The sequence below is a fragment of the Dromiciops gliroides genome, chromosome 5 (genome assembly GCF_019393635.1).
Source record: "Dromiciops gliroides isolate mDroGli1 chromosome 5, mDroGli1.pri, whole genome shotgun sequence".
Classification (NCBI taxonomy): domain Eukaryota; kingdom Metazoa; phylum Chordata; class Mammalia; order Microbiotheria; family Microbiotheriidae; genus Dromiciops; species Dromiciops gliroides.
Window position 1 is genome coordinate 73,109,791 of NC_057865.1, and position 16,577 is coordinate 73,126,367.

The following is a 16,577-nucleotide window of genomic DNA, read 5'->3' on the forward strand; positions in this document are numbered from 1 at the left end:
CTGTGCGAAATGCATGGGATATCTTGAGTAAAAAAAGGAATCATAATAGCCTGTGTGACTGCTTCACAGATTGGTTGTGAAGAGAAAATGAAGTAATTTACATAAAACACTTTCCCTAAGGATTGTTATGTAAATGCAGGGTGGTTGTCATTGTTCAGTCTTTCAATTGTGTCCAACTCTTCTTGACCTTGTTTGGCCATAACATGCTGATGCTTTCCATTGGGTTTTGTTGTTTTTGTCTGCGGGGCAATGAGGGTTCAGTGACTTTCCTAGGGTCACACAGCTAGTAAGTATCAAGTGTCCAAGGTCAGATTTGAACTCAGGTCCTCCTGAATCCAACGTCAGTGCTTTATCCACTGTGCCACCTAACTGCCCCCTCCATAGGGTTTTCTTGGCAGAGATACTGGAGTGGTTTTGCCATTTCCTTCTCCAGCCCATTTTACAGATGAGGAAACTGAGGCAAACAGGGTTAAGTCATTTGCCAGGGTCACACAGCTAGTTAGGGTCTGAGGCCAGAGTTGAACTCAGGAAGATGAGTCTTCCTGACACTAGGCCCAGTGCTCTTTGCACATTACATGGCCACAATCTTTTATTTAGGGATTGAAAGAGGAGACACTTCATGTCCCAAAGAACTTACCAGTGTGTGGGTTTTTTTCCCCTTTGGGTCAAGACTTATGGTTTCATAGTTATTGGAAACTTCTAGGGTGAAATCTCCCTTCACCAATGCAAGACCAGCAACTTGAGCATGAGAGAATGGCCCTGGCATTCAGAGGTGAAATCATTTGCTTAAGATCACGGTCATGACACAGACCTTGTATGTGTCAGAGGCTGTACCTACGTCCTGGGCTTCCTGACTCAAGGGCTAGCTAGCCTTTTATCTCCTGTGTTATGTTGCCTCTGAAATACAGTTTATCAGTAGTAAAAGGAAGGATGTCGTGAAGACTCATGTACTTCTTTGACAGAGCCAACTGGAGCCTGGGCTTGTTGGCATGATCCTGGGATATGCTGAGGCACATAGGAGGTCCACCTTGGAACTTCATCTCCTGCCCCATCCCTGTCATGCTCAGATTTAATTCAGGGATGCTTTCCGGATGCACCGCTCATAAATTAAGCCGATAAGCATGCTCACCCAGATTGGTGAAATTCCTTTGGTTCTTGAGCCATTACACCTAATGCATTCAGCTGTCATTTTGGCTCTTTCTGTCAAAGTGTTCCTTACTTCTCCCTCTACCCCGCCACTTCCACTGGGGGAAAGAGGCCTAATCTGACCAGCCTGTATCAATAGGCTGTTTGGATGTTCATATTAGTGTATAGGTAATGGAAGCTATAACAAAGTGGGTACAGAAACTTAAACTCTTCATCTTCTGTAATAATCTAACCTGACCCCCTTTTCCTTCTAGAAAATTAATTTTTTTAAGCCACGGCATCACCTGAGTTTTGACCCCTGAAATGAATTAGTATGAACTCACCCAAAATGTATCTAACCATATGGCATAATTCTGACTATTATATCCAGGAGATGAAACAGTAATAGAAAATAGGTCTTTAAGATTGCTTCTTGATCCTTCATATTTTAAAAAGAAAAAAAAATCACATAAATAGTATAAATGATAATAAACCCAGAGCAGGTCTTTGTGAAAGAGCGTCCCTGCTAAGAACATTGCAAAGGCCCCAGGGCATTGCTCCACAGCAGTGTCAATACCCTGCCAAGCAAACCTATTTCTCCCCTGTGATTTCAGTCCTCAAGGATATCTCATACATCCTAAATGCATCTCTAGGGCTGTCTCTCTTTGTCATTAGGCGTAATGAGGAAGAAATACATCTCCCTATAGAGGAAATATATTGCTCTATAATGGCTCTGAGGCTAACTCCATTTGAAGGAGGATAAAATCACTTACAAGCTAATGATTCGCAACTATGTTGTACACAGATGTGAGCAGAGATGAGGTCTGCCACACAAGCCAGTGCTTTCCTGTACTCTGTTGCCTTTGCAGGCTGGACAGTAATTGTTTTGCACCAAGTACCCTGTCAGCTTGTCCCCTCTGGCATTCCGTCTAGACCGGATATCTGTCTGTCCTTCTGGCATTTCAAGGCATCTTCAATTGAAGGTGATGGATACCACACTTCTTCCTGTCTTTCCGATCACACTCCTGTCTTCTATACTTCACTCCGTGATGTTTTCATCTTTGCCCTTTCCTACTCCCAGATATCCTTTCCTCTTCCAAAAAGAACATCACGTCCTTGTGGGCAGAGACGCGTTGTAGGCACCTAATAACTAATTGCCAATTGAACTACATTGTAGCGTTTTTGGTGGACTCTGCTAAAGGTTGTGGGAGTGACCTCATTTGTTTTACGTGCGATATTTTTTCACATTCCCCTATGTTCTGTCCCATCCTGTGCTCTGCACACAGTATGGAAGCCATTGATGCTTGCTAACAGCCTAAAGGATCGAGTTAATTTCACTGGACGGTGAGACTTAGGTCATATAAGTCCTGCTCATGGCCTGCTCTGCCTAGTGTTGAATCTTTCCTTATCTTTTTCTGTATCAAAGACATAATTTTGCTCACTTTTTATCTTAACCCTTTTTCGTGTATATTTGAGTGAATGATTTAGCTTTCATTTCAGTTCATATTCTTAAGCTTTCATTTTGTCTCCCCTTTTTCTTCTGGTTATGATAGTGACATAAATTAACATGGTACTTTTATATTGATAACGAATTAATTTGTGATCCACCCCTTTCCTTCTATTTCTATTAAGACCCCACTCCTGAAAAGGCCAAACAGTCTCTGAAAGGCATGACTGAGTAATGAGATTACTCCTAGCCCCCAAGGCATATCTCCTTAACTAGGTTGGGCAGTGTTAGAAACATAGCTGACCCCTCTTAGTGTTGCACAGCTCTAATGTTAGCAGCTCTAGTGTTGGCAGCCCTAGTGTTGCTAGCAGGTCACTGTTCAAAAATCCCAAGTGGGTAACAGTTGGTGAGTGAAGGCTTTATTCATCTTCACGAAGATGGGCACTCTTCTGAATGTGCCGGAGAGTGCACTGAAGTAAGGTCCCTCACCTCTATTTATGCCCCTCAAGGTGTCCCCTCCGACCAATCACATTAAGGCATTTTGATACCCCTCATTTACATTTCGGTTATTACAGTTATTACAGTTGCTATTTATACAGAATAACAGTAACATTGTAAGAACCCATCAGGTGATACCAGTTAACCAATCAGATTTTACAAACTATGATACCAGGCCTTAACCTGTTCTGGGCAAGAATGTCTGCTCCCCCTCAGAACAATACTGTGTTAACATACATAACTCTTCAATAAAGAAAACCTGTCTTGGGGTTTCACCAATCAGATTGCTCCATTTACCAACCAATCAGATTGCAGTTTTAGGCCCCCAACCCTATGCTGGAGTAAAAATGACTCCATTCCTCACTAAACAGTGCTTGTGTAAACATAACTTTTCAAAACAAAACTCAAGTCAGGGCTTGAGCTCCGAGTCATGTGGGGATCACCTTGGGTGCCTCAAGGTGAACTCCCAGCCCAGCCCGACTCCCACAAAACTCAGGCCCTTCTTCAGGTCCTGCTCTGCTGAGAGGCCCCCTGCTGGGAGTTTGGGGTGGGGGGACACAAAGCTGTTGGCCTGAAACCAGACTCACTCTCTGCCTTTAGGGCTCTGAGAAGGGTCCAAATATAGTCCTTTCTCTCAGGACCACACCCAACTGGAAAACCTAATTTCTGTTTAGAGTATAAACAGAATCCAGTTTGGTTGAGCTTTTGTCCAGTGTGGAGACACCCCCTGTCCTTGATCCCCTCCATTAGAATTTAGGGCCCCTGAGCTCATGAAGGAGAAAGCTAGCCAGAGTGGCCTAGACTGAAGTGACTTCCAGTACCCAGATGCCTTGAGGCTGCTGAGCCTTATGATCAAACCACCATCTCAAGCAGGAAAAGCCAAAGACTTTTAGCCCCACCTCCTCATTAAATGTCCACCAATCAGGATTGCGTTTCACTTGTCAGGAGAGTTCCCTGTTAGAAGGGATACATCTGATTTAAGGAGTTTTTGAGTCTCCCTTGGGGTTTGTGGTTACTGAGAGAAACCACCAACCATCAATTTATTCTTTATTAGCTTATTAATTACAGAGAAACTCTTTCTCTTGGGGGTCTTCACTCACAACCACAGCTTACATTTCTGTGGTACTTAAGTTCCTCACAAACTGAGGTATGTAGGACAAATATTCTCCCCATTTTCCAGGAGGAAAACCTGAGCCACAGAGAGTCTTACCCAAGGCCACATAATTAGTTAATGAAAGAGCCAAGACTAGAACTCATATCTCTATTACCCAAAGTTTCTCTATTTTTCTGCTATTATATTTTAATAAAATTAAGTTAAGTACCTGTCTGTGTATAGTTCTTGGTTAAGAGATATCTAAGATACCTTAAAAGGGTGGTTTCTTATCTTTGGGGGCTTTTATTATAAAATGAGCAAGTCATTCTTAGACAAACTTAACAGAGAGCTATATAGCATGAACAGCTTATACAACACAGGGAATAAGAATTGCAGAATTTTTTTTTTTTAGTCAAAAGGGGACTTCAGTGGACATCTGGTCTGAGCCATACCTGCAAAAGAACCCCTGCCACAACATAGAAAATGAGTGTTAATCCAACTTCTTGGCCCGAAGACTTCGAGCGACTGGAACTCATTACCTCCTGAGCCAGCCAATTCTGCTTTTGGATCACTCTGATTTCTAGGAGGTTTTTCCTTCCATTAAGCCCATATGTGTATTCCTCCTGCTTTTTGTTCTGCTTTCTGGTGGTGGGACAGGGGAAGGAAAGGAGGGGGAAAAAGTAGAACGAGTCGATGGTCTCTTGCAGAAAGCTATCTATATATCTCTTGAACCTTTTCTTTAGGCTAAATAGCACTGGTTCCTTCAACTAATATTCTGTATGGTATAGGCTCACAGCTTTTCACAATCCTGTTTGCCTTCTTCTGGATGCACTTTGATTTAGCAGTGTCCTTCCCCAAACTGTCATTCCCCCAAACTGCAGATAGTTCTCCAGATTTGGTCTGACCCAGACAGAAATACAGAAGTACCATTTCCTCTTTGCTCTTGGAAACCAGGCCTCTTTTCAGTCAAATCCCAGGTTGTCTTGGCTTTTGCTCCTGCTGATCCAAATGGAGTCCACTGAGAAGCCTCACATCTACTTCAGACAAGCTGCTGTCTAATCTTGCTTTCCCTGTTTTGTAATTGGGAAGTTGACTTTTTAAAATTCAGGTATAAGACCTGACATTTATACGTACAGAATTCTGTCTTATTAGAATCTTTTTGGGTCTTGACTCCATCCTTCAGCGTGTTAACTAATGGTGCCTCCAGCTTTGTGTCATCTGCTAACGTGATCAACAAGCTTTCTATGCCTTTATTTAAGTAACTGGTAAAAATGTCCAGTGTCACAGGGTCTTTCGGTGGGCCCCAGTCCACTCTATTACAGACCTTGCTACATTGACCTTGGCTGATTAATGAGACCTGCCATTCATTTGATTCTGTTGTTGTCTAATTGTACCCTCCATCTAGTCTACATCTCCCTGCCTTTTCATAAGAAGAAAATAAGATACTTTAACAAATGTTTTACCAAAATCTAGGTAAAACCTATCTGTTGCCTTCACTTCATCTACCAGTTTAGTAACCTGATTCTCCCCCCCCCACTAAACCACCCACCCCCACCCCCAATGAAATCTGGTTAGTCTAATATGACCTATTTTTGATAAAGCCAGTGTCATCACTGCTTTCTACTTTAGAAATTCACTAGCTATCTCCTTAATGAGTCACTCTAGGGTTTTCCCAGATCATTGGCCTGTAGTTATCTAAAAGCTTTATTGTGCATGAATTTTGGAGATTTGTGAGTGGAGACCTGGGCTCTGATCCCAGTTTTACTTCACTGACTTACTGAGGGATTTTGAGGTAAATTTCTTAACTCTCTGTCAGTTTCCTCATTTCTAAACTAAGACCTTGGGATTAGCTGATTTCTATGGCTTGATTCAACTCATGGATTCTACATCTTAATGTTAACATGCAAATGCATAAATCATCATCACAATAATTATAATTATAGTATAATAACATTCTATAATATTTATGGCTATTAGATTGCTTATGTTTAAATTGAGAGCTTCAAAGTAGTTGATTTCCATGGTCTGATTCAACTCACAGATTCTAAGTTTTAATGTTAATATACAAACACACAAATAATAATTATCATTGCAATCATTGTATAATACCTAATATTTGTTAGTTGTATTGAGACTATATTATTTATCTATATAAATGATAATAATTGCAGCAGTACAATATAGAATATAATAATATAATTGGTTATATTAATATAATATCATAATATATCATATAGTATTTATTATTAAAACCACAAGCGATCTGTGGTTTCATTATGGAGAATTCCTTCCGCCAATTGAGAGATTAATCTCAAAAAATGATCTGGTATTAATCATGTTAATACAATCAATTAATCAAGCATTTATCATATTCCTACTGTGTGCCTCGCTCTGTGCAAGGCACTGGGTATACAGACACAAAAATGAAGATGTTGGGGGCAGCTAGGCAGTGGATAAAGTATCAGCCCTGTATTCAGGAGGACGTAAGTTCAAATCTGGCCTCAGACACTTGACAATTACTAGCTGTGTGACCCTGGGCAAGTCACTTAACCCTCATTGCCTGGCAAAAAAAAAAAAAAAAGAAGAAGAAGAAGATGATGTCTGCCCTCAAGAAGCTTACATTTCCATTTTGGGAGACTGTGTATACAAATGTATATAATAGATTTGAATATCCATACACACACACACAGAGCCATTTTGAAGGGGAAGACACTATTAGTGAGTTTAGTTATGAAAGGATTATTATTCTTGTGTGTGCCTGTGCGTGTGTGTGAGTTGCTCTGCTAGAATAGATTAGGGGAAACAACTATCACAGATTCACTTAGGTAATGATGGTTTAGAGGAGGTTGAATCTGAGGAAACTATTGAAAGAAGGAAAAGGAAGTGCTCAGTGGGGAAGGACAGGAAATGCAGAGGGAATGGTTATTGCCTGAGAGGCACATGGGTTGGAAATATGTGTCAGTTAGGTTCAGCACAAGCACTGGGCAGGGGAGTAGAGGAAGAACAGGGCATCTAGCTAAGCTGTGGAGAGCATTTCATGGCTGGGGATAAGGAGCTTAGCCTTAATAGAGGGGGTCATAGGGTGTGTTGTCAGACACTGAGGATTATGGAATGAAGAAGTCAAAGCAAGCATATTGGCGTTCCCAACTGCATGCCTGTATCAGATGTGTCTTTCCCATAGATTCTTGATTCTGTGTTAATTTTGCTGTTCTTGTGCCGGTTTTTTTGTTGTTGTTGTTTTTGTTTTTTTGCTTTGGACTGTCACATATGCTGAGAGAGTTATTTAAATCTGGGGCAGAAGATCAATGGATTCTGAAAAGAATGAGCACTGCTTGCATTAATGGGAGGATGCACTTGCCCTCTGCTTTAATGTGAAGTTTGGTTTAGGGCTGTTCAGCTGTTTTGTACATTTGGTTCATCTGCTTTCTTTGGCCCCAGAAACCCTTCTGTCCGATGCAGAGTTCTTTTGCTCTCACAGAAAGCAGGAAGGGAAGGAAGAGGAACTGCCCGGGCACCAGCCTGGCCAACAGGCTCACTGCTCCAGGGCAGCCGCTGTTAATGGCCTGCCTCTACATGATGCAATAGGAAGAGAGCTGTGTCTGGACTCAGAGCATCTGGCCCCAGATCCCACCACTGCACTCTGGGACCTTCAGAACGTGACTTAGACCTTCTTGAGTCACGTTCCCTCATTTGTCAAAGGAGGTGTTGAACTAGATGTCATTGAAGGGTCCTTCTAGCTTTTTGGTCTATGATCTTAGTGTTCATCAGGGTTTTCCGTGGCCTAGCTCCTTGCTGATCATACTATTTATAAACTGTCTAATGTCCAATGGAAACTCCGGAAATTTGTGAGATTTTTGAACATGAGGCTTCAGAAGTAAAATACCCTTGAATACCAAGCCCAACAATTCTTAGATGCTGAAGTCATTTTTAGTTTTGTCAGATTATTTTAAAATATAGGCCTAAGGTGAATTTTAACTTTAAAAATTGATCATTTTATTACATACAGTCAGTATCTCGGTTGGTTGCATTTGAAAGGAAGAAAGCTCTGTTGTTTAAAGTGATTCTACAGCTGGGGCTTTTCACAAATTTGGATGGATCTTTTCTTCACATCCGTTCTCTCTGTATGAATTATGGTTTGGCACAGGGTGTATGTGAGCAGGCTACAGCACATTAAAAAGAAATTATGCAAGAGAAATGGTACAAATGCTATTTTCCAAAAAAATGGATGACCAGAAAAAAAGATGGGCTGATTCACATAACTAGATCCAGCAAAGGGATTAACAGATGGACAATCCATAGGCTCCATTACCTACACTAGATAATTGGAAAGTGATGATGGCAATATAGGTGGATAGATAGGCATGATTGATTGCAATCTGAATAACTGGAAGGAATTCCCATGTCAATAAGATCACAGATCATTTGAAATATTGTATTTTTATAGTGCAGATATAAAAATAAATGTAATTTGATTTTATTCTCTGTATACATTTTTGATCTTTTAAAATTATGGCAAGGTACATTTGTTATTCTTAGGGAAATCCATCTGTGCCGCCCAGTCCCATAAGATTATATCTTCCATATTCTCTTCCAATCTCCCTCTGGGGCATACATACAAAAAATATTCTGGTGCTGTAGCCAGCATATTTAGCTCAGTTGCTTGACAAGCAAAATGATACATTTATTAAGTTAGTAATTATGATATTTCAAGATGTACATCTCCAGAAATGTGTACTATGTATGAATATCCATATAAAAATTCCCATTTATTCAGAATGTTTCAAGAATTAAATGTTTTGGGGCAGCTAGGTGGCACAGTGGATAAAGCACTGGCCCTGGATTCAGGAGGACCTGAGTTCAAATCCGGCCTCAGACACTTAACACTTACTAGCAATGTGACCCTGGGCAAGTCACTTAACCCCAATTGTCTCACCAAAAAAAAAGAAAAAGAAAGAAAGAAAGAAAGAAAAGAAATGTTTTGGTAAAATAAAAATTGAATAATCTGGTTAACTGAGAGTTTATACACACACACATATATATACAAAGAAGAATAGTGTGTAGTATGTTGTGTCTATGTATATGTGTGTATATAAGGGTATATATTGATGTGTTGTATGCATGTTTGTTCATGTCTATATGTTTATATGTGAGTGTATACAAATCCATACAGCACAGAAAGGCATACACACCAAACATGGCTTGCAAATTTTCAAAGAATCAAAATACAGGAGATATACATGTAACTTTTAAAATATCCTGATAGTGATACAATATTTGTTTTGCTGATTTTGTAATCAGTGCCTCAGGGTTATCTCTATAAACATCAGTTACCATTTGATAAGATCACAAATTTAGGTGGTGTAGGAAATCTGGCCAAATTATGATGATGATGTGAATTCAACCTGTGAAGTGTGGTTTTTGGTTTCTTCGTTTTTTAGTTTAGTTTTTTTTTTAAGTTCTTATTTATAAGTTTATTTGTTGCTCTTTGTATCTTTCTCATAAAAGCAGAGTGTGGAAGAATTTGTTTCTCCATATCTTCCCCTCCTTCCTCAGCCAAGACTTCTAGTTATTGGAAGTTCTCAGTTGCTCAAATTTCAGATAAATGGAGTTTATTACATATGAATCATTACAGTGAGCAAATTGCTAAAAGCTCTAAATTCAACTTAATATGACAAATTGCATTAAAAATTAAATAGCATGTAATTAATGATTAAGAAACCTCAAATGTTAAATAATTTGAAAGCTTTTTCAGTTAACTTGCCTATTCCCTTGACACTAGTACCTGGCATGTTTAGGACTTTTGTGAATCAACAGTTAATATTGGGAGACCTATACTAACAGCATGGAAAAACTCACACATCCAGGCAGCTTTCCTACTACACAGGGGCTTGGTATTTAAAAAAAAAAAAATTATAGGGGCAGCTAGGTGGCGCAGTGGATTAAAGCACTGGCCTTGGATTCAGGAGGACCTGAGTTCAAATCCAGCCTCAGACACTTGACACTTAACTAGCTGTGTGACCCTGGGCAAGTCACTTACCCCTCATTGCCCTGCCCCCCCCCCAAAAAATTATAATTATTTTGATTTGGGTTTTTTGCTTTTGACCTCTGAAACCTTCAGGTCCTTGGTGCAGGTATGTCTGCTCTGGAGCATTCATTTCATTTAGCTAATGGAGGTAGTTCTGTAACCTGTGGAGAGAGGAAAAACGGAGGCTGATGAATGGAAAGGACAGGAAGGCAGTCACGTTTTCTCTTAGACTGATGTCCATCCTCTAACCTTGAAGGGAATGTTCCCTAAGAGGAAACAGAAGTCAGTTACTGTCAATTTTGCTCCTTTGTTGGCAAAACTGCAAAAGTGATTCCTTCTTCCTTTAGAAGAAAAAAAATTCAAGCACTGGTGAATGATTTTTGAATGTATTTAAAACACGGAAGTATGTACATATCTGCACAATATGTATCTAAATTGGTCATTAGTATTTTAATATATAGTATATTTTTCTGTTGCTTAAAGTAAAATTGAAATTTCTTAGTTTTCATCAGACTATTTGGTGCCTGATCTTACAGTGTGCCACCATTATTAACTGTTATCCTGCAGAAGCTTTAAAGGGATTTTAACCATTTTAAAAGTCACTAAAATGTGGATGCCACAGCCACTTATAAAGAGAGAGAACCATTTATACGTATTTAGACTCTCCTAATGAGACTTTTAGAGTTTAACTACGTCAACCTGGAAATGTCAAGTAAAAGTTGACATTTAAGTTGTAACTTGGACTTGATCTGCTCTCCTTCTGTTCTTTCCTTAAACAACCACAGAAAAGTGTGAGCATAAGTAGTCATGGGCCCAAGTACAAACACTGCCTTTTAGATTTCCTGACATTATTTGACAGTGACTGGCAGTGTGATGTAGATGAGGGAGCTCTTGAATTCAAGGCTGAAGGTGTTGCTTGCATTTCAGATAAATGGAGCTGATGATGTATGAAACATATAATCATGATATTGAACAAATTGCTAAAAACCCCTAAATGCTCCTTGCTGTGACAAGTTGTGTTAAACATCATATGCCTTATAATTAATGATGAAGAGGACACTTGGCTTCTGTTTCCTTTAGTAAGATGAGGGTACTAATACCTACTACCCAAGGCCATTATGAGGCTCAGATTAGATAATGTATGCAAAGTGCTTTGTGAACTTTAAAGAATTATATTATTATTATGAGAACCAGTGTTCAGGACTTAATAATGGTTTGGTAATAAAGCAATACACCCTCCTTAATAACAACATCTAAAATAATTGTTTTGTGGATTCATGATTCCCTCATTACTCCAATTTATGAGGGATAAATTTTAAGAGAAGAGTTTGCTTATTCTTCATTTGTCAAAGGGTTTAAACATATGTAAGTTTCATAATTTTTTAACATGAGAAAATTTATTTAATATAATATTAATTTTTAAGGTAAGGAATGAGGCAATTGGTTACATATAGGCCTTAAAAGTCCCTTTAAAATCCAAACAAGATTGATTGTGTATAAGTTGTGATACGAAGAGACCAGCCACTGATTTCAAGCTTCCTTTGGGATAATTTCATTATTTGCTAGAGAACATATTTTAGCTGTCAACATAAACACAAAAACAGGTAGAAATTTGACTGCTGTCCAAATAATCGAATTTTTTAAAAAAAAATTTTAGCAAGGCAGTTGGGGTTAAGTGACTTGCCTAGGGTCACACAGCTAGTAAGTGTTAAGTGTCTGAGGCCGGATTTGAACTCAGGTCCTCTTGAATCCAGGGCCAGTGCTCTATCCACTGCGCCACCTAGCTGCCCCCAAATAATCTAATTTTTTTAAAAAAATCCACTTTAGAATCTGAATTGTACAGCTAGTATCTACTGATCACAATATCCAGGCAGGATGTCAAAAATCCACTTAGTTTTAAATTAGATGTCCCTTTTTTGTAACTTTCATTATTTTCCTCTTATCAGTCCCCATAGGATGTAACTTTCTCAATTTTAAATTTCACCAATGATCTCAATACTTCTTAATAATGTGAAATGCCGTATTGGTCCCTCAAGAGGTATATAGGTTAAAACTAGGATACAGTCTATAATTATTCTCCTTTTTAAAAAAAATGACAACAAAATCACCAAAGACCAAGAGAGCAGAAGTGATGTAAATGAGTATTATGAATATTCGAATGGAAAGAGATAAGTAAAAAAATTTTAAAGTTCCTTAGCCTCCCTTTCATCATAGCTTTAGGGTTGGGAATAATATATAGGAAATGTGGACCTGAGTAGTTTATTGTCACAGTGCTCTAGGGAACAAGTTTGTAATATAGAACAAAGCTGAAATTGTTACTTATTCTAAAAATATAGGACTTCATATTCCACAAAGAATGTTTTTTTATCTTCCTCTGATTTCCATGACACACTCACAGGACTCCTCCCTTCTCTTATTTCCAAATGTCACTCAACCATCCTTTCTTTACCGGAATTATGACATGTTTCAGGAAGAGGGTGGAGTGGTTCTATGTTAAGCTAAAAGGTTATGATCTTGCCCCCAAGCTCCCAGACTTATCAGCTGTTCCCTCTTCTCCATATCCCTAAAGGAGAGGTTTTCCTTTGAAAAAGGAAGAGAAGTGGCCACAGTACCACCTCCCAATGCCAGTTAGACTACTGACTCATTTACCTAGAAAGATCTGGGTTTGAGTTTTTTCCGTTTGTCCTGAGAAGTTGTAAAAATGAATGAGTAATTATATTTCTATGCCTCAAGACCCCAGCCAGAGAGATGATTCTCTGCCAAGATGATGCACCTGTAAATCTGCCTCTTTTTCCTCCTTGTTGTTGTTGCATTTGAGCAAGGATGAACACGGTTTAGCACGTCATTGGTTGTGACCAGATTTATCATACGTAAAAAAAATTAAAAGGAAAGGCAGACACATTCTAAAGAAATAGAGATGCAAGGGATAGGTGCACACAGGTGTACATACTCCTCTGTGAGAGGGAGACAGGGAAAGGGAAGAAGAAAAATTGCAGCAATCACTGAGTCAGCAGACCAGTGGGGTGGCCATCTTAGTGGTTCAGCATCCACCCTGATAAACGTACTGCTCAATTCTCCCACACAGTTTCATTTCTAGAGGCTGTGGATCCCATGACTGTGTTATCTTCTCCATGGCTGCTTCTCTCTTAGTCACTCCTTGCACTGATTTGGTGCCTGTATGTTTCATCTGTGTGAAGGTGGTCCTCTCTGACCTTGGAATCTTCCCCTGTCCCCCGCCATCCTTTGTGATGGCAGAGGGGCTAGGTTGTCAGTCAGAAGGTAGTCCCTGTTATCCACAGGACAAGGACAGCTCCCCTGGATGGTTGGGTTAGAATTGCTGGGCAATGCTGTCCCGATCAATGTGTATCTATATGTTCTTGGCAATACTAAGACTTGATAGTTTTGCATGTGGCTAGTCCAGTTCATCTGTCATCCTGGTTAACTTGGTCCCTGCTAATTCAACATTCCTGTGGCCTTATGGGCAATAACTCTCTCCTTATATCTGTTGACTCTCATCAGAGTCTCTGGTTTGAGGGTTCTTCTTATCTTTACTTGTACTTTTTTAGATAAAATGTGTATAAAAATAATGGAGCTAAGCCCTCCCAGACATAAACTATAGCTAACAAGATTGCTTGCTAAATACTATGGAGTCTTAAGCTTTGATGTGGGCCAGCTGTTCCCCAAACCTGCCTGACTCATCCACCATTTTTTGCCAATCCTTCTCTTCCCTCCCCATTACTTGGCTTCTACCAATTATATAATTTTTCTTTAATTGCTTGACTGCCATAACAGTCTCTGTTTCTGTCTCTCTGTATATATGTATGCATGTATGTGTATATATATATATATATATATATATATATATATATATATATATATATAATACACATATATTATATATGTGTGTTTATCTGTGTATGTATATACACACAGATATACACATATTTTGGGGGGTACAATTATTTCTCAGTATGAACTCATATTGTTTTTATAGAGTTTAGAACCATAAGGGGATTTAAATGATTTAATCTGACCCCCCTCATTAGTTAAGGAACCTAAGTCATGGAGAGACCATCACACTGATTTTGCTACAGTCACACCAGTAACAATATTACCAGGATTTAAACCCAGATCCTTTTACTCCCTAAAAAGAAATTCACTTAGGATTTGGCTTATAATGGGGAGGGTGGAGCAGCCTATATTTGAACCAACTGAATTTTTATAAGACCCAAGCAGTTATTCATTTCTTCTGTTTTCTGATGTATCAACTAATAACACATTTTAAAGCAGGTTTTTGCACAGCACTTTCCATCGCTTGGATCAATAACTTTACCTTTTTGTCTCCTACATAGTTCTGAAAAAGCAGATAGGTTAAGAGGATGAATATTAATATAACATGCATCTTACATTAAGTGTATTTTATAAAGCCTAATGTATTAATGACCTCTAGATTCCAAATAAACCCTTAAGAATAAGAGAGAATTGATTCCGTGGAATGTTGTTATAATAGTGGCATGAACAATGAGGATCCTTCTTATTGTCAGCTATGGGGAACTCACCATGTGGGAACTCCTTTCATTGGAGAAGATGGTAAACCAGTTCTGACCTATGACTCAGTGGATAAATCCTATGGAGTTACCTGAATAACCTTGAATTATAGCCCTTTAGTAGCAGAGTGAGAAATCCACCATGTCCTTTGAATCTTGCCTAAGACACTTACTAGCTGTGTGACCCTGGGCAAGGCCTGTAATTTCTTGATACCTCAGTTTCCTCATCTATATAAACAGGTTATCAATAAGTATGTTCTTGACAAAGTTGTTGTGAACATCAAATGAGATGATACGTATAAAGCACTTTGCAAACCTTTAAGGGCTATATAAATGCTAGCTATTTTTGCTATTTTTGTGATTACGAGGGACTTAATTTTCCTCAACATACAACTGGATTCATGTTGCTCTGTAGCATGTTTTTTCCTGCTTTCTTTCTTATTTTTTATGTAGAGTTTGTATTTCATTTTTTTCAACCCAAGCAAAGGCAAATGCCTTTTTACTTTGGCAGGTAAACCCTTTTAATCCTGTTCTCATTGGGATTTAAGAAACTTCCACTAAGATTGCTATTGTTTTGTGGGTGATCGTTGCCAGTTAAACTGGGTGGGTGTCTATGAGAAGGGCATTTCAGCAATGTATAATTGTGTTTTTTTGTTGCCTGTTGTTTCCTAGCATCCTCCAGGACAGATGGGAAGGAAATACAGCTCCTGTTCCACTATTTTCCTAGATGATAGCACAGTCAGTCAACCAAACCTCAAGTATACAATTAAATGGTGGGTATTCAGATACATGCCTTAACTTTCTATGCCTGTATGCCTTAACAATGGCTTAAAAGCTGAAAAAGTGGTTATGCTTATGAAATGTATGGGACTTCAGGACTTATGGGATGTAAGTCACCTTTTAAAAGAATGGATGAGGGCAGGGGCAGCTAGGTGGTACAGTGGATAAAGCACCAGCCCTGGATTCAGGAGGACCTGAGTTCAAATCCAGAATTGGACACTTGACACTTACTGTGTGACCCTGGGCAAGTCACTTAACCCTCATTGCCCACCCCCCCACACAAAAAGAATGGATGAGGGGGAAGCAGGCTGCTCTTGACCCCTGACAAGGGGTCAAGTTCAGTATTCCCACATAATTTCCAGTGGCTTTTTTGCTCCTCCTTTCAGTGATGACCCAAATTCTAGGCGGCCAACATGGCTTTTGGGAGATCACAAGTTGCTTAGGTCATGTGGATAAAGTAGCCAACACTTATTGATGGTTGCAAGTTTCTTTTCTTCTTCTCTCCCTCCTTTTCCCTCCTTTTTTTTCTTTCTATCCTTTTGTTCTTCTCCCTTTTCTCCTTTAATTTCCTTTTATTCTAAACTTAGCAACCGTCAACAAAATAGTCAAGTAAAATGGAAAATGGTTGCACACAATTTAAAAAAAATTAAGAAAGGATTCTTTTCAAATGCTCCTTATTTTTGTTAGAAATTCAAAGTACTTCCACTCTCACATCCTCATACCACATACCCCTTCCTCCCTACCTTTCCTTTTTGAAGGCCATCCTAGCCCAACATTCTCCTAGAGCCTTTTCTTCAAAAATGAAAGAATGTTTCAGGATTTTGAACATTTACAGCAGGAGAAGGCAGTGAGGAGACAAGCATAGTAGAGTGGTGAGAGCACAGAAGTGGCCATCAGTCCTAGCTCTGGCCCTTGGTGGGACTGTAAGCAAGACATATAACCTCAGCAGGCCTCAGTTACATCATCTATGAAATAAGGGACTTGGTTCTATAAAGGGTCTTCGAGGTCTAACAGTCTGACATGGTAACATAGAGGTAAAAATAGCAATGAACCTTGGAAAGC

General features: G+C 39.2%; 1 protein-coding gene across 2 annotated transcripts in view; it reads left to right on the plus strand.

Moving 5' to 3' along the window:
• The window catches only part of CCNY (cyclin Y), a 293,406-nt gene that overhangs the window by 230,786 nt on the left and 46,043 nt on the right, over positions 1-16,577 (plus strand). For both annotated transcript variants that reach the window (XM_043967982.1, XM_043967983.1), the window contains exon 4: positions 15,408-15,508. In XM_043967982.1, coding sequence (XP_043823917.1) covers positions 15,408-15,508 — 101 coding nt within the window. The remainder of the gene's footprint in view (positions 1-15,407; positions 15,509-16,577) is intronic.